The sequence below is a fragment of the Phoxinus phoxinus genome (assembly GCF_949152265.1).
Source record: "Phoxinus phoxinus genome assembly, chromosome: 6".
NCBI classification, from domain to species: Eukaryota; Metazoa; Chordata; class Actinopteri; order Cypriniformes; family Leuciscidae; genus Phoxinus; species Phoxinus phoxinus.
The window spans coordinates 5,270,967-5,289,687 of NC_136881.1; the positions used below are offsets into that span (position 1 = coordinate 5,270,967).

The following is an 18,721-nucleotide window of genomic DNA, read 5'->3' on the forward strand; positions in this document are numbered from 1 at the left end:
CTTCCACGCGGATAAAACTATTGCAACCACGTGTTTTCATTAACAGCGCGCGGTGCACGGGACAGACATTACAGCACAACTCTCAAATTTACTCTGCTTTACCTGCAGCATGGCATCTGAACTAGGTAATCCTATGTCGTTTTTACTTTCTGCACGCTTCTGCTTACAAATCAAATACTTTTCGTTGTGTTTGTTTTTGTTAGGTGATGTAGCATGTTGGTCCGTCACAGCCTTTTTTTTCCATATTAACTTCAATATCAGATTTAGAAAAGCGTAATTAGTTCCCATTCTGACCACTGATCCGATATCTTACTTGTAATAAAACAACAACAACCCAAAAGCACTGTGGTAATACCATACTTTTTGACAGTACCATGATGTCTGAATTTTAAAGTTACTATAGTATCAAAGTACCATCGTATTGTTTTGAGGGTAAATATATCATGATATTACTTCCCAGATGTAACGTTACAGTTATGCATGAATTAATTAATTATTCTTTTTTACATGAAGTTTAGTGTCATGGTATGTATCAGAGTACCATGATGTTACCGCCTGAAACGATTATTATACCATGTTACTGCCACAGTAATTATTTACTATAGTACCATAGTATCAACATACTATGGTATTGCCATCATATTCCATCTTTGTTTTGCTTTATTGAGAAATCTGGTTTTTTGCAAAAGTGATGCGTCATGTGTAATTGATGTTGTTCAAATATCAGATTTGTGTATTTTCTACTGCATGCACAGTTTATGGTTGTCTGTTGATTGTCTCTTTCAGCTTTGCTGAGTGTGTCGGATAAGACCGGACTGGTGGAGTTTGCCAAGCGACTGGTATCAGTGGGTCTGTCATTAGTGGCATCAGGAGGCACCGCCAAAACTCTCCGAGATGCTGGACTCACTGTCAGGTCAGACATCTTTTACCACATGCCATTCAAACTTATAGTTGCTGTGAATAGATACTAAATCGTACAGCTATAGTAAATAATGATAATAAAGGGCTAGTTTTTTTTCATACAGGGATGTATCTGAGCTCACTGGATTTCCTGAGATGCTTGGAGGAAGAGTCAAGACCCTTCATCCCGCTGTCCATGCCGGCATTTTGGCTAGACAAACCCTCTCTGATAAGGCAGACATGGAGAAACTAGGGTTTAGTCTTGTCAGGTAATACTGTCTTTAGTAAGAAGACGATTCTAATGCTATCTGTGTTATAATAATAAACTGGTACTTGTTTTTTTAGCAAATTCTGCTTGTAGATTTTAAATTCAGGTCATGGTATTTCATGGATGATTGTCATGTGCCACCAGTACAAGATATAATCTGGTTAAGTGGTGCTAACATGCTTTCCATTGGTTTTTTTGTTAGAAGTAGAAGACTCAGCATTGCTAATCTAATCACTGATAATTCAAATAGTGCTGCTGTGGTGTGACAAAGTCTTGATCTCACTTAGACGGGGTCATATGAGCAGCACTGTGTATGGGTAGTAATGATACAATCAAGGCAGGTCAGACTTGTAGTTTGGATGTTTTTGTATACTGTATCCAGTAAATCATTTTTAAACGATTGCATCAAGAGAAAAGACAGTAGTAGCTAATGTTTGGTTAAACTTGTGTTCCTCAAGAGTGGCTGTGTGCAACCTTTACCCGTTTGTGAAGACCGTTGCATCCCCCAGTGTGACCGTGGAAGACGCTGTTGAGCAGATCGACATCGGTCAGTACTGTGTTAATTGTTCACAGGGTTTTAATTTAGGGGTTAATAATTGATCCTTTGTTTAGTATTTCGCTTGAGTTGAATTCAACAATGCCATGCTTTTGTATGTTAATGTTAATAAATTTGGTAAAAGAGTGTAATGGTAAACTACCTGTAAATTGTGCATTTATATTAAGTCTCAGAAAGCCTTTTACATAACAATTAACAACATGTAACCATATATAAACTGATTTTTGTATATTAAAAAATACGAATATTTTTTTTTCTCTCTGTTTAGGTTAAATGTATTATTTCAAATTTAGTCACTTTAGCACTTGCCAAGGCCACATTTCTAATTTTCTAGTTTGTTTTTCATCTAACATTTGTACTTTACTCTATATAAGCTTTATTTCATTTAACAAAAACAATTTTAATAGTTTTAGTTAACAATGCAAATTTTATGGTAGCATTTATTGTATTTTGAATTGTATTTATTATTTTTAACGTATTGAACTTCTGGGAATTGTGCTTGATTTTCATAAAAATGTCATATAAAAAGGGGGGGGGGGGAGGGGGTGTTTGGGGTCAAATGTTACACGGACATCTTTTTCTTGGCAGCCTGTGTCAGGCTCGCCATGTTGTCTCTAATTTCACCATTTATCTTACAATCATATTTAGGTGGAGTTACTCTTCTTCGAGCGGCAGCTAAGAATCACGCCAGAGTCACTGTCGTCTGTGATCCTTCCGACTACAATGTTGTTGCCAAGGAAATGGAATCTTCCGACAACCATGATACCACAATGGGAACACGCAAAACTCTTGCACTCAAGGTAACGGGGACGATCCTATCTGAGAGGAGATTTGATTAAGCTTTGACGACCCACTGAACTTTGTCCTCATCCAAAACTCAGTGAATCCCACCTGACCTGAACCCAGTGAAATCTGGAGGAAAATTAAAAATGAATAGATGCAGAACATACTCATTGTAATGTAATACTGACTTTGATCATAGACAAATAGTTTATTTAGTTCTCCTTTCATTCCAATTCTAAATGAATTAAATATGTGTACTACAGATGCTATGTTGCTGAGTAGCTAATGCTCTGATTTGTATGGTAAATCATGTTCAGAGTCAGACATGAATTTAGATTTGTTGTTAGTTACCATTAAGCAATAGACTTGCTCATAATCCCTTTTACCTCAAATAAACAGTCAGTATAGTCTATTAATCATAATATAACTTACCGGTAATCTAATATTTTAGATCAATGTTTCTCAACTCCACTCCTAGACTCCCACCTACCAGAATGTTTTAAATGTCTCGGCGTCTCGCTAATTAAAACATCTGATTAAACTCCTCGACGACTTGATTTGGTGAATAGGAAAACCTCTAAAGCATTCTGGGAGGTGGATCTTGAGGACTGGAACTTTAGATGATAAAGGGTTTCACAACTGGCAATTTTGGTCCCACATTTTAAATAGCTGATGCTTTTTTGTCTATTGTCAATTTTATGTATGTAATTGTATTGGTGCTTTTCCACTGCATGGTACGGCTCGGTACGGTTCGATTCAGTGCGGAACGGTTCGGCTCGCTTTGCTTTTCCACTGCGCGGTACGACTTGACTCGGTACGGCACGGTTCGGTTCGCTTTAGCTCGGTTGCTTTTCCACTGCAGTTAGTACCGCTTCAAAGTGGGTGGGACTGATCGTTATTGTAGGTCCGGTGGTAGCCGTGTGCGGCTAAGAGCTGTGCTACTTCCGCTCCTCGGCACCCAACGAGAGGAACGTCTGCACCTCGTCCACTGACCACGATTCAGCCATTTCTTGTTTGATTGTTTTTTACTTTTTTTTGTCAAGTAAATACTCTAAAAACAGGTGCTACCGCGTTGGCTGTTGTCTGGCTATTTAAATCTAGCGGGTTTAGTGTCTCGTGTCGCAAATTCAATGACGCTGAAGTGACGATTCTGTCTGACCAATCAGTGATCTGCAGTGTTTTCACGTCACATTTAGTATCGGTACGGTACGCTTGGAACCTCAACAGAGGTGGTACCATTTAAAGCGAGCCGAAGCGAGCCGTACTGTACCGTACCATGCAGTGGAAATGCGCCAAAGCGTGCCGTGCCGAACCGTACCGTACCATGCAGTGGAAAAGCGCCATATGTCTCCTCTGCTGTTAAATTATCGTACAGTATTTATTTGTATCTTATTAGCCACCCTTCTCTCTAGACGTTTCTCTGCATCTGTTCTTGATAAACCCATTAATCTGATTAAGCGTTACTATTTTGATAAACAAATGACTAAATTTCAGTTGTTGAAATGCCTTTGTGTGGGTATTTGTGATATCTCAGGCCTTCACACACACCGCTCAGTACGACGAGGCCATCTCCGATTACTTCAGACGTGAATATAGTCGGGGAATTTCCCAGCTGCCTTTGCGATACGGCATGAATCCCCATCAAGCCCCTGCTCAGCTCTACACTATACGCCCAGCACTTCCACTCTCTGGTATATATGATAGCATATGCTGCTACCAGACTAACATTCAACCACAAAAGTTATGATATTAATGTTCCTTTCCATTTCTGACCGTGTCTCAGTGCTGAATGGATCTCCAGGCTTCATTAACCTGTGTGACACTCTGAACGCCTGGCAGCTGGTGAGAGAGTTGAAGAGAGCTCTTGGTTTGCCAGCCGCCTCTTCATTTAAACACGTCAGCCCTGCAGGTATGAACACAAAACTTGCTTCCCAGATGCCAGGAAAGCTTTGGCCCCGTTTACACCTGGTATTAAGATGTGTTTTGGTCGATCGGATCACAAGTAGATGAGGCAGACAGATTCCCATTTACATCTGGTGTCTCTTTTGTCCATTTTTCAACCACTTCTGTCCTGATTTCTTCCAGGGGAGGGTCTACGGGCGGGTGAATGTATGGGCTTTTTTCAGGTCTATCGATCTATGGACAAAATAAGCTCACAAACATATGAATGCAAAAGGAGATGACGGAAAACACACGGAGAGCAGCAGCTTTAGTCACTGCTCTGACAGCCACAAGACCAGCCGGACGCTATGAGAGTGTTAGAAATCAAGAATGGCGAGAGAATATTGAGCTTGATACGTTTTTCATCTTCAAACCAAACTAGGGTCTTCAGCCGACAAAGTTTAAATCCTGTTTGACTAGTGCGCTTCCCATAATGTTTACGCAGTAGGCAGTCTTTTAATATCTGTTCGAATGCATTTGACCGCATGAAGGTCTACACCACAAAAGCAATCCGGTTGAATGCGTTTTCAACTACCTCTGGAAGTGGACAAGGTCAGAGCGTTTTAGACCTGCATTTAGCGTCGTCCACTTATGATCCGATCGATCAAATACTAGGTGTAAACAGGGCCTTTGTTGTAGAGTTTCAGAAAAGATCTCAAACTAATTTTCTCATTTAGGAGCTGCAGTTGGCGTCCCATTGAGTGAAGACGAGGCCAAGGTGTGTATGGTGAATGACATGCTCAAGGATCTCACCCCTCTTTCCACCGCATACGCCAGAGCCAGAGGTGAAAAATCTCTCCATGTATCTCCACACTTCATTTTCAAACCAGAAGCATTAATCTCCTGTGTAGTTTGGCATGTTTAAGCCTAAAAAAGTATGGAAAAATATCTTGTAGGTTCTGACAGGATGTCCTCCTTTGGAGATTTCATTGCTTTGTCTGACGTCTGTGATGTCCCGACTGCCAAGATCATCTCCAGAGAGGTGTGTGTGTGAGAGAGAAACGAAGAGTAACTTTGTCATTCATCACTAAGAGTTGCATCTAAGAGTTCATATTCTCTCAAAGCATTAGTCTCTTATTTAACAAATACGGTACTTGATGCATTTATTTATACATTTTTATACTCAACTTTGACCTTTTTTTTAAGGTGTCAGATGGTATTGTTGCTCCTGGTTATGATGAGGAAGCACTGCGAATTCTATCCAAAAAGAAGAATGGAAACTATTGTGTCCTTCGGGTAAATCACGCTTTATTGATTTAAGGAGACATAAGAATAGTCTTCAGACTAGTACTGGACTGTGTTATCCAAGTTTGCTCCACGTTTTCACATTGCATTGTCTTTTTGGTTTTTGGATTTTGTACTTTGGTATTTTAATACATGTAATAATACTGATTATCCTGGGTGAATAGTGAATTTAGTATGGAAGTAATGCTCTCCAAGGCTGCATTTATTTGATTTAAAAATACTGTAAAAGCAGTAACATTATGAAATATTACAATTTAAATATATTTTTTTATATAAATGTATTTTAAAATGTAATTTATACAAGGATGGTGAAGCTGAATTTTCAGCATCATTACTTCAGTCTTCAGTGTTACTTCAGAAATCATTCTAATGCTGATCAAACATATTATCAATGTTAAGAACAGTTGCTGATTCAAAAGAATAGCATTTATAGATTTCAAGTACTTCAAGGTTACTGAAAAGAATGGCTCATGTGCTTCAACACTGCTCTGTCATTAAGCCTTCATAATGTATGTCTTGTTCAATTAGATGGATCCTGACTATGAACCGGATGAAGAGGAGGTGAGGGTGCTGTTTGGTTTGAACCTCAAACAAAAGAGGAATGGAGCCGTCATTGATGCAAAGCTTTTCAGCAACATTGTGTCAAAGGGCAAGGTGAGAAACTCCATTAATGCTTTTATGTTTGTTTGTAAAATCATAACTTACTAGTCTTTGTACTTGCCTAAAAAAAAAAAACCTAGGTATTACGAGGTAACTACATGGGTTAAGGTTTTTGAGGAATTACTACATTGCATGTACATAGGACTGTAAATTGTTCAGGTTTTTAATTTTCAGTATTTAATTGATTTAACACCTTTAGCTTAGGTGAGGTTTTTAATGTTATGTTTTAGGGGTGTGAAACAATATTCTGTAGTAGTAAATGTTGGTCACGTTTTTATCAATTATGATTTGATTGGTCTGTGGAATGAAGATGAGTTATGATATATTATTATGATGTCATTGCAGCTCTCTGAGAGTGCTCTTCGAGACCTCATTGTAGCAAGTATCGCCGTGAAGTACACTCAGTCCAACTCGGTGTGCTATGCAAAGGATGGTCAGGTAACCAAAAACTTACGAAAATACAAATGCCATTTTAAACCATTTAAATGTATGAAAATGAATTGCAATCATCATTATTATGGTTTGTGTTTGTTAGGTGATTGGCATTGGCGCTGGGCAGCAGTCTCGTATCCACTGCACTCGGCTGGCCGGAGACAAGGCTGATAACTGGTGGCTCAGGCACCATCCCAGAGTGCTCAATATGAAATTCCGCAGCGGAGTTAAGCGTGCAGAGATGGCGAATGCCATCGATCAGTATGTCAGTGGAACAATTGGAGAGGTATAGTATCCAACAATTTGTCATTTGTACTATGCATATATTAGCCATTTTAATTAATCCGATGATATTTGGCTGTTTTGAGATTATCTACATCAACCATGCTTACTTGACTAGATCTTACAGAGAATGCACATTTTCTTTTTCAAATCATTGTGTGAAATTTGAGGAGTTATTGCGTAAAAGAAGTGTTCATTTGTTCTCAGTTTTTTTGTGTGTGATAATTTAGGATTGTAAAATTGCTAAATATTTGGATGAATCTGATGGAAACTGTCAAGAAATGTCTGGTTCATTTCACCCCAAAATCCAAAAGACATAATATAATGATGCTTGAAATGACAGAATTTGGTAGGAAAATGTGCTTAATTGTGAACATGTCACTATGTGAACATGTTTTATTTTATGTTTTTAGTGAAATAACATTGCATTTTTTATTTTATTGCATTTTGCAAGCCCTAACTGTGAAACCAGACCTGTGTGTCAGTATTTCTGCAGATTGCTGAGAGGTGGTGGTTTTCTGATGACATTTAATTTGTTTGTACATCAGGGTCCAGATATGGAGGCTTGGAAGGCTCTGTTTGAGGAGATTCCTGAGCCTCTGTCAGAGGTAGAGAAGAGGAACTGGATCAGTTCTCTGCAGGCTGTGGCCCTCAGCTCTGATGCTTTCTTTCCCTTCCGGGACAATGTTGACCGTGCCAAACGGGTAAACACCCTCTCCTAGTTGCCAAGCCTAATTCATAGTTTCTTTATTCATGAACCTCATTTATCCATCCACTCTTGTATACTTGTCACCAAAGTGATTTGTTGCTATATTATACATTCTAAATGTCTATACTTAAGATGGCAAATGAACAGCATATCAAAGTGACCATTTTCTATCTTGTGTATGGTTTTAGAGTGGTGTGGAGTATATTGCAGCCCCCTCTGGCTCTACTGCTGATGAGGTGGTCATCAATGCCTGCAATGAGCTGGGTATTACCCTGGTTCACACCAACATCCGTCTCTTCCATCACTGAAAAACATTACACATCCAGTTGAATACAAATATCCAACTATTTTCACTGTTACAAAGGTTTAGGGTTTCTTTCTTTTTAGATGGTCATCTTTTACTGTAATTTCCTAGTTTCTACCCATATGTCATAACTTAGCCCAATAGCTAGTGTGTCCACTCAATAGTTTTAAGTATTGGAATGGTTGTTTCCCTTTTTTTTTGGTTGCTGCTAAATGGTTAGTAACATTCTTCATCCATCCCATTAATACTGATACACTAATAAGATGATCCACTCGTGTTCATTTTATTATAATAATGTGTTTTCTTTGCATAATTTCTGCCATGCTGTCCTTATTTTTTTCGGCAACATTTGCTGTATGAAATTGCCTCCATACTCTTCCTAATGCATTCCACTGTGCTGCCTTTAATGTTTCATGAGCATTACAAAATAAAAACAAACACGTGTTATAGTTTCTCAAATTCCATCGCATTTATTGACATGTTTTGGTTTTTTGCAAGGTTTACTTTAGAATCTCATTCCAAAAGAATTTGATTTGAGTGAAATTTTATAAATACATTTTTGTCATGAGTTTTGCAATATCAAAAAAGTGTATTTAACAGTAGCGACTACTGTTGACAGTATAACATTGACAGTCAAATGCAACAAATAACATTCTATACAAGCAGACACTTCTGAATGAAGGGATAGTCAAAATATTAGTAAATTAACATACAGTATCAATCTAAAAACAGTGCTGACTCTAAATAATCAATGAGCCATGTGGGGGAAAAAAAAGATGATCAAATTTAGACTTGGTATTTGGTACCCCAGTGGTGCGCTAACATTCTTATAAAACAGTGCTTTTCTCCCCTACTACCGTATGTCTCACTTTGCCTATTTCAATTAATAAAGGTTAAAATCGGATAAAAATACTGGTATGGTAGTTTTTTGTAAATTGCCCTATCAATTCTTAAAGGCTAAAATCCTTTAAAAATAATGTTTTCGTTTTTTGTCAATTTAATTTGGTCAATTTAACTAGAAATCTGTATAAAAAAACCTCTTCACGTAATAAGGAAAGTGTTCTTTCCCATTGCAATTTTGGTATAAAGTAGACTGTAATAAATCGGACTGTACAAATCGGAATTTGTATTAACCACACTAGCAAACTCAAGTAAAAGCCAAACAAATTCCTCAACGTAACAGAATGATGCATCACAACAGACATTGTGTAAAGCAGCAGCTGAACAGATGTGGTAACAAACAGGGAGGCTTTAAGGCAGTATGTGTTTAGTACGTTCTCTTATGTCCTATGTGAAATATTGCATAATGGGGGCAGGAGGTCATGGTGCAGTTCTGTCAGAAAGGTTTCACTCTTGGGTTTTGGGTTTTGCCACAGCATCTGCAAGAAGCTCAGGTCGGAGACATTCGATGGGGCATTGAATGTTCTGGAAGAACAAAGGGAAATATGTTATACAATGAAAACTAGAACTAATTATATGCATAAATGTAAATGTGTATTATGAACCTTGGCAATGCAGTGTTCATTGCACATTCACCAAAAATATAACGGGTACATTCCCAGCTTGAAAAACTAAAGATATTTTGTGTGGCCATTTGAAATGCTTGAATGAATGAAGGCAGATACCCACCATCCTGTGGCCGGTGTTTAAGCGGACCGGTTTCAGCAGCTCAGAGGTTATCTCAGCACCAGGCTTTCTGCAATTCTCACAGCGCCAACCCTAAGAGCAACATGTACACAGTGCATTTCAGACTAAAGCATATAAATGTGAAACACCCTCTTTGAAGTCTCATTTCTCTTTGTAGGACCTTTTCTATTTGTTTTTAAATTTACTTTCTATAAGTTGTCCATGCATATCATGGATGTGAATTAAATAGTTCATACCTGCTGTCCTCCATAGCATGTGCAAGTGCAGATTGCTCCCAAGTATTCCTTCTGCCACTGGTTTCCGACCTGGTACATCTTTCCGTCATCGTAACATATGGACTCATCTATAACGAAATGTAAGACATTTTTATTCCACTGCTTGCAACTAAAGAAACTTGACTACACAGAAGAAGGAGGACTTACGTGGTTCACACTTGAACTCTCCTTTTCCATTGCCAAGGCAAGCGCAGCTCATCAAATGACCGTTTTCTGCCCGTCGCTCCCACTTTTCACCAATGCGGTAGTTGTTTCCACTGTCATGACACCATTCTGTGTAAAAACGGGCATTCAGAGTGCATACGCTCTTGATAGACAGGATTGCCTTCAGAATAAAATCCACCATTTGACCTTCAGGTGTGAAGTTACTCACTGGAAGAGTCACATCTGAAATGTCCACTTCCCAGGCCAAGACATCTGCACCAGAGTTTGAAGCCAGTCTCAGACATACGCTCCCATTCCTCTCCAACATCATGGTAAGTGGCTGTGAAGGTGTCATAACACGAGTCCTTGCTGGATGAAACATCTCCTGGCACTGTTGATTTTATAGGGAACAAAATAAAGAAACATTTAAAGCATAAGCATCATAAGCATGTGCATTTTTAAACTTTCATCAATGTTCATAGATCCTTTCTCGACCTGTGTTTCCAGCGGTGACAATTTCCTCCAAGATCTTGTGTTTGAGGGCTCCTTTCAAGGCCTCCACCATGACATTATAAGAGGCACCAGAGGTGAGACCAATCAGGGTGGCACTTGTGGACGTTTCTGGGACACGCATCTGCAAAACAAGAAAAGGTCAATCTTGAGAGCAAAGGTAAGATGATCTGTAACTTATCCTGTACATCCTTTCTTTACCTGGAAGAACTTCTCATCTTGATGGGTAATGGGCTGACAAGACACTAGATAGCCAGAACTCTGCTGGAAGGGCTGCCATGAGATGGTGGTCTGGGTCTGAGCCTCTTGCGGTCTTCCTGTCTTGTCCTCTGAAAAACCAAAAGGATGGCCATCGCCAGGCTTCTCACTAACCTGAATAATCTGAGGTACACGACCCCCATCGGGTCCCACCTTAGGGATGTATACTAGGGTCTCCCCAACTTGAGGCACATAAGGCTGGGGTCGGGGTTGTTTAGGTTGATGACGTTGAGGCTGGTAGCCTCTGTTGGGTTGAGTGGGCTGATTATTGAATTCGGTGTACTCCACGTGCTGCCCGTGTGCATCAGGTGATTCATGCCCAGTGGGACCCACTACGTGAACTCTGTTGTCAGGCTCAGGCACATCCAGCTTGTCTGGGCCGCCAAGGTGAGGCAGGCTAGGCAGATCAGAAGTCAGCAGCTCTGGGCGGGAAAAAGGTGTTAAAAGCAAAGCAGCAGGTAAAGAGGCAGCCAGAGTTGCATCTACAGTCCAGTAAGGCATTGAAAGTCAAGTCAAGTAATGACAGTACTTGCTGACATAACTTTAAAGGGGGGGGGTGGGTCCAAGTATTTTCTCAAACCAATGTTTTGCAATTAAACCGTGAGGAGGAAGTGCATGATATGATTATACCAACCAGTTGAGAGTCTAAATATCAAAACAAAGATACTTTACATCACGTTTGGTTTGGATATGGTGTAAGGCTAAAAAGAAGAATACACTTCTCCTCAGAGTGAAAATATTGGCGAAAGTGAGATGAAATATTCAGTATGGACCAGCCCTTTAAACACTGATCAAGGTTTTTGATCATAGTAGTCCACTAAGAGAACACTTTGCTTGAATCAACAAGGTAAGTGATAAGCTAGCAAGTGTGTCAATTAAGCAACATTACCGGTAAATGCAATTTTTCCTTCATTTTGCATTTCAGTTCTAAATGCATTTTACCATTTAGAAGCTAAGCACTGCAACTAAGAAAAACTATGGCTTAGCAAAGTATCTTGGTAACACTTTACAATAAGGTTCATTAGTTAACATTAGTTAACTTCATTTGTTAACATTAACTAATAATGAACTGCACTTATACAGCATTTATTCATCTTTGTTCATGTTAATTTCAACATTTACTAATACTTTATTAAAATCTTGTTAACATGAGTTAATGCACTGTGAACTAACATGAACAAACAATGAACAGCTTTATTTATATTAACAAACATTAACAAAGATTAATAAATACTGTAACAAATGTATTGCTCTTTGTTAGTTCATGTTAGTTAATACATTAACTAATGTTTAATAAATGAACCTTATTGTAAAGTGTTACCAGTATCTTTTACTTGTAAAAGGCAAGCGAGTGCAATGTCAAAGCTTTTATAAAATACAGTTGGCTAGTTTAACAAAATGTGTTCCATTCGGCAACAAAGCATAATGGAGTACACCTTATGTATCAATATGTGGATTAACGATTTACATTTATTCATTGAGCAGATGTTTTTATCCTTACAAATGAGGAAAATCAATGTTTTTATATGAGCAAACACTTACGAGTTGTGGCTTTGCCAACCAGTGGTGCACTTCTCTTGGAATTCATTAGGGCAATGATCTTAATGATGTATTCGGTGCCTGGTTTCAGACCTGTATTTAAAATATCACAATATGGTCACATTTTGAAATTTGTTTTCTAACATCTATGTGTACCACATGTGGGTGTAACGTGATGCAGTCTGGGTCTTACTAGTAATGGTGGCATAGTTCTGGTCAGCGTTAGGAGGTGGTATAAGCTCACGAGGCGGACCACCTGATTCTTCATAAGTGATGTAATATCCTGTAATTTGTGTTGGAGGGGCTTGCCAAGTAAACGAGATGGAATTGGGGTTCAGGGAGGTGAACTGAAGGTTGGTGGGAGACGGAACAGCTGTGATGATATAAAGTTCATAAAGGTCATTCTGGGCAATGTCAATCAATTTATTTTGAGACTTCATGCATTAGCATTAATACAGTGTATTATTCTTCCCACATGGACAAATTTGCTTAGCTGTACCTGTGGTTACAGACATTGTGAATGGAGGGCTTCGACTATTTCCGTTCAGTGTGTACATGTTGACCACATACAAGACACCTGGCTGCAAACCTGAAGTATGAATTATTTCATTAAACAGCAATACTCCAAAACATGGTAAAATAAGTTCTGAAACCAATCTTCATTATTCTAAACCAATCAGGATGCAACAATAAAAAATTGACCATGTTCACGCTATAGATTTTGGACAATACCATAATGGTAATATAATGTTATTATTTGAAGTAACTTACCAAAGAAGTTCATAATTCCAGGTTTAGTTTACTCATTGAGCTAACAGTGGTTTACCATCAATGTTGAAACTGATGGCCTATAAGGTGTTACTTGGATTATGTACATTAGCTTACCAGTGACAACGTAGGTTAGTGTGTCAGCAGGAATAGTCTGTCTGAAGGTGGGGTATCCTCCATGTTTGGGTGTAGCTTCAATATAGAAACCTGTCATTGGCTCATTATTGACGATGCGCCATGTAAGAGTAAATGAGGTGTCTTTCACATCAGTGATACGGACTCGGCGAGGAGGGGTTATATCTGTGGAGCCAAAGAGATTATAGCTTCCATTTAATACAGGATACCAATACTAAAAATCACTGTACTTTAATTCATATTATGGGAAACCCACTTACTGTCTGGAGTGGTGCATTCTCCAGTGAGAGGAGGACTACTATCTGAACCCCTCAGTGCATAGACATATACATCATAAGCGGTGGCCACCTGGAAGTAAACAGCAGATATTTAAGACCGAGATAGATTAGTTAGTTGGTTAAACATGGCAAATGCTTTGACTCATTTTCTTATGACTTCTTTGGAACAAAAACATTGAAATGCAACGACCAATGTGTCAAACATCCTATATTTATTACCTGTTTATTGGGATAATTGATACTTATATTTGAACATTGTCCCTGGCAATAGATCACTCTGCTGATTTAACTTGTTACTTGTGTGTTCGCAAAAGATGAATGTATTTGTAAAGTGTGAGAAGGTAGACATATTACCATAAGCCCAGGCACTAAGACTTGTGTAGAGTCAGGTGAAACATTCATTTCTTTGGGTATGGGATGCTGGTTCTTTGGGGAGACCACCACACGGTAGCCAGAAAGTCTGCCACTGGGTGCCTGCCATGCCACAATAAAGGAAGATGGACTGATGTTGAGGAACTGGATATTGGTCGGAGCAGCAACAGCTGAGAAAGGCGAAAGGACAAAAAATCAGGAAAGATCCCCCATAACACTCAACCCCATTAACTTACTATCTTAAAAATCTAAGCTGAATTACAATATGCCATACCAGTGGGCTTAGTCTCTTCATGGGTAGTGTGCTGAATACCCTCAAGGGTACGGACTGGGTAACGTCCTTTCATGGGAATGACTTTAACAATGTACTTGGTTCCTGGGCGCAGACCCTGGAGAACCACACTGTTATCACGACCCCTTAGGGCTGGTTGGTACTCTCGTTCTCCCTCCTCTGGACTAGAGTACAGAACCCTGTAGGATGTCACTCCTGGAACCCGTGGAATATCCCATGTCACAAGCATGGAGGTGGAGTCCACATCAGAGAAGGTCAGGTCACTTGGATGCTGCAAAGTAGCTAGAGATTTGGAAGGGAAGCGTTAAGGGAGTATGTAGGGTGGTTTAGCATAGTTGCTAGAGCTCAGCACTATTAACTGAAAGGATGCTGGTTCAAATCCCGCAAGAAACAAGCCATGAATCATTGACCCCTTGAGCAAAGACACTTATCTTCAGGTTGTTCCAATAGACAAGTTAGACCTGAACTATGATTTCAAATGTTAAAAAGTTAAATATGCTAAAAGTAACAATAACCTGTTGTAGCTTTCTGGACCACTGGGGTGCTCTCTCCTTCCCGGCTGAGAGCAATTACATTTATTGTATACTCCAGGGTGGGTACCAAGCCACTGATGGTAATTTCAGTACGCTCTAAAAAGGCAGAAACAGAATAGTTATTATTCCACGTTCAAGTACTGAACTAATGCTTCAAGGTCATGAGAAGGAAAACAAATTGATAAAAGGTTAAAGAGCGAGAGATGTCTCACCAGGGCCGACCAGCTCAGAGAACGCAGGACCTTGCCCACCCTTGGGTGTCCCTGTTACTTTATACCCTGTGATGGGACCTGTAGCTGGGCTCCAGCGGACAGTCAAGGTATTGTCTTGAATATCAGTAACATCTAAATCTGTTGGGGATGGAATACCTGAGAAGACAATACAGTCACAAGAAAGTTGTGGTAAGCTAGTGGTCAGAATCCGCAATAGATACAAATGACTTGTGCATGAGCACTTACTTCCACCTGCAGTCCTGTGTGTGATGATGACTGGTGTGCTGGAGGCTGGGCTGTCACCTCTGCCTGTCACGGCATACAGCGTGATGGTGTAATCGGTGTCTGGCTTCAGGCCCAGGATGGTAGCAGTGGACTCTGTTCCTGGAACAGTGAACTCTCTGGGTGCATCTCTTTCGCCTGGGAGTCAATCAGAAAGAATCAACTGCATTTACAAGTTCCAGTAAACTTGCAGCAAAAGAACACAACACCACAAACACATTTTAAACCATTTGTCATACCTGTTTCTCCATGTGTGATCTTATAGTAGCGTACAGTGACTGCAGGGGCATCCCAGGAGATGATGATGCTAGTGGGAGTGGAGGACGTCACCGCCAGGTCAGTGGGAGCGTCAGAGACTACAGAAAGAAACAAGAGTCACATCAATCTACCTCACAAAGATTAACAATTTTTTTTTATTAATTTCTAACTTCTCACCAGTTGCTTGCGTTCCAGTAAGAGGTAGACTCTCTATATTGCTGCTGACTGCATAAATATAGACATCGTACTCTGTCTCGGGGGCCAGGTTCCCCAGTGTGAAGTGATTTCTTGTCGGGGAAAGTCTCTCATCTTTAGGGCGCCCATCCCTTGTTGGCTGATAGCGTAGACGGTAACCTGTAATGACGGCTTGTGGGGCCATCCAGTGCACAGTAAATGAGTTGGTGGAGACATCAGAGAAGTCCAGCTTTGTCGGGGAGTCCAGTTCTGTGAGAATGAGGAGAAAAAAATTAAGTGGAAGAACTGATGGACTTGAAGTGGTAAGAACCTAATAACTGAATACCATTTGTTATTTCCAAATACATACTTGTTTTCTGAATACCAGTTACAGGTTCACTCTCTTTGTCATCATAGACGCACACTACTTTCACCAGATACTCTGTGTTTGGCAGCAAACCTGAATCGAGAAAAAAATCTGAATCAGCAGGTGAAACGTGTTTGGACTGTGAGATGCACATGAAATATCCATCTTGTGATTTGTTTCCTAAAGGGTGAAATAAAGAAAGCATTTGTAAACTCTTACTCTGAAGGATTAAGCTATTGGTGCCTCCTCCTACGTTGAGTTCCTGAGTGTCATCATCGTTGTTTGTGGGATGGTAGCGGATGACAAAACGACTAATTTCGGATGGATGAACAGAAGGTGCGGTCCATGACACATGCATGGAGTCTGATCCCACCTCAGGAAAGTACAGGTTTGTGGGGGCTAGAACAGCTAATCAAGAGGTCATCGAGAGAGAATAAAGTCATAAACTAAGTAAAAAGTTTGTCAGCATGGATTGAAATGTGTATGCTAAAAAAAAAAACATTTCAATTAATATTATATTTGCTTAATATAACCTTTTCTTATTAACATGAAACAAGAATACAATCAGGACAAACAAAAAGATTCCCCACCTAGTGAATGCAAATGCAAAGATATTCCTAGAAATTCATCAGTATATTCTGATGTAAGCATATTATTGATTAAAAAAGGTACATTGAGTTTGGGAAATAGCAAATTGCTAACAATCTTGGTTAGCGAGGAAATAATGAAATGAATTGGTCTGAGCGAATTATGGTTGGGGGAAGAGGGTCTCGGCCTCTCTTTTACGTCCATATTCTCCATTCCTTTCCTACTTCTTTTACTCCCACCCTCCGAAATGTAATAATAAACCTATGTGGGATAATTCACCAGTTTGGGTTTGCTGTGTGATCACTGAGGGCACGCTCTCCGCCTCATCTGTAATGGTGGACACACTGATTTCATAATTGATGCCTGGCTCCAGTCCATGAATAGTGTAATAGTTGACGGAGGAGTTCACCATGTCCTCTAAAATAGGAAATCTCTGGCCGGCTGTAACAACTGTTATATGGTATCCAGTAACCGCTGGGTAATTTAGTGGGGTCCATCTAATTCCGATCGTGGTATCCGTGAAATCAACAAAACTGAGATCACCCACCTTGGGCACGTCTTTAATCGGTTTACAAAGTTGCATTCATTGGGAAGGGAGAGAGAAGACAAGACACACAGAAGCAATGACATTGAATAATTAAGACAAGTAGCAAATTATTGTTCTCATGCCATCAATGCTAACAAATGCTAATAGCTAATTAATAATCACAAGACATGCACACAATAATGATCAAATAAACAGGCTTTTGATTTGAATTAGTCATACTACAAAAAATATGTCAAGCATACTACAAAAAAAATTGTCAAGCTCCAACTTTTCTAGCAACTATCAACTGCAATAGATATTTTCTAACATTTATAACCATAAGTGAAACAGCCATGCTTGTTGAGAATTACACAATTATTTTCATGATGCACAAACAGATTGCATGCCAAGGAATTGCATTCTTAGTAATTAATAGCTCTGTATTAAAAGCATCAGTCTTTGTGTATCTGTACAGGGTGTGTGTGGTGCAGCATTTAACAAGAGGATTATGTGGTGGGATTATATGGTGCAGTGGACATAGTTCAGGGCTGGAGACTTTTGGGTGAATACTGGCAGCAGTTTGGAGCCCTGTGAGGTGTGAGCCATTAGTTATCACTATTTTGGCCTTGAGCACTAAAAATGGATCAATGGTGGTTTAGCTTCCACATAACGTATATAACATGCCGTCTGGTAAGATGTGCTTGTTGTTCCTATTCAGTGCTTGTTATTGCTTGCATTAAAAGCAGCAAATAGCAAGCATATATGCCAAACTGCTGTCAATGTGAACACCTCTTTACACCTCTTTTTGGCTGGGTGTCTTGAGAGGGTGAATTTATAAATCTACAGGTCTATGATAATCAGGTGATTCTCTGGATCAGTCATGGTGGTTTTGATCCAGCATAGCATGGCTTGAACGTACCTTTAATTATCTTATTACTATACTGTTCACAATAAATCTTACAAATCTTCTAAATCTCACAATAAGTCTTACCTTGTGTGATGGTGGTTGAGATAGGCTCACTCTCTAGGTGGTTTTTAACTGTGTAGACACTGACATTGTATTCAACTCCAGGACTCAGGTTGTCAAGAGTACATGAGGTTTCTTCCGCTTGAACAATCTCCTCTAGAGTAGTTCCACGGTGCCCATCGGTTGGTGTGCACGTCACTCTATAGCCAGTTATATCTGAGAGGATAAAGGGGATATTTTAAGTATAACAAATAGAAATGGACCCTTACGAAATAGCATTGTGAAGGTACTATGGTTGAGAAGCGGTAATACCATTTGATTACCATATTTATATACCATAGGGTTAGGTTAATTATGTATATAGGTTCTCTAAAGAACACCATGGTGTTGTTCAATAAACTATGGTTTATATATATAGATATATTTTGTAATACAATGAATAACGGGATAAAAATAAATGCTAACAGACAGTGTGTAGGGTTTAACATGTACAAAAAACAGAAAGAGTTACAATTA

The 18,721-nt window shown here is 39.4% G+C and overlaps 2 protein-coding genes across 2 annotated transcripts in view; one reads left to right on the plus strand and one right to left on the minus strand.

Moving 5' to 3' along the window:
* atic (5-aminoimidazole-4-carboxamide ribonucleotide formyltransferase/IMP cyclohydrolase) lies at positions 1–8,542 on the plus strand. The gene is made up of 15 exons (XM_079614776.1): positions 1–125; positions 787–913; positions 1,026–1,169; positions 1,627–1,715; positions 2,373–2,524; positions 4,042–4,198; positions 4,291–4,416; positions 5,126–5,233; positions 5,345–5,430; positions 5,595–5,684; positions 6,222–6,347; positions 6,699–6,791; positions 6,889–7,071; positions 7,616–7,771; positions 7,965–8,542. Exons 1-15 carry the CDS (start codon positions 110–112, stop codon positions 8,082–8,084), a joined length of 1,773 nt encoding a protein of 590 aa, XP_079470902.1. The 5' UTR covers positions 1–109; the 3' UTR covers positions 8,085–8,542.
* Positions 8,525–18,721, minus strand: part of fn1b (fibronectin 1b) — a 23,260-nt gene continuing 13,063 nt past the window's right edge. Inside the window, exons 24-45 of the mRNA XM_079614775.1 lie at positions 18,230–18,421; positions 16,344–16,532; positions 16,128–16,217; positions 15,761–16,027; positions 15,565–15,681; positions 15,290–15,463; positions 15,044–15,199; positions 14,814–14,927; positions 14,281–14,580; positions 13,989–14,176; positions 13,617–13,704; positions 13,339–13,521; positions 12,953–13,042; positions 12,647–12,826; positions 12,457–12,546; positions 10,858–11,336; positions 10,642–10,780; positions 10,376–10,537; positions 10,150–10,275; positions 9,964–10,070; positions 9,710–9,799; positions 8,525–9,505 (exon numbers count right to left, since the gene is read on the minus strand). Of these exons, the coding sequence (XP_079470901.1) occupies positions 9,428–9,505; positions 9,710–9,799; positions 9,964–10,070; positions 10,150–10,275; positions 10,376–10,537; positions 10,642–10,780; positions 10,858–11,336; positions 12,457–12,546; positions 12,647–12,826; positions 12,953–13,042; positions 13,339–13,521; positions 13,617–13,704; positions 13,989–14,176; positions 14,281–14,580; positions 14,814–14,927; positions 15,044–15,199; positions 15,290–15,463; positions 15,565–15,681; positions 15,761–16,027; positions 16,128–16,217; positions 16,344–16,532; positions 18,230–18,421 (3,599 nt within the window). The 3' untranslated portion in view covers positions 8,525–9,427. The remainder of the gene's footprint in view (positions 9,506–9,709; positions 9,800–9,963; positions 10,071–10,149; positions 10,276–10,375; positions 10,538–10,641; positions 10,781–10,857; positions 11,337–12,456; positions 12,547–12,646; positions 12,827–12,952; positions 13,043–13,338; positions 13,522–13,616; positions 13,705–13,988; positions 14,177–14,280; positions 14,581–14,813; positions 14,928–15,043; positions 15,200–15,289; positions 15,464–15,564; positions 15,682–15,760; positions 16,028–16,127; positions 16,218–16,343; positions 16,533–18,229; positions 18,422–18,721) is intronic.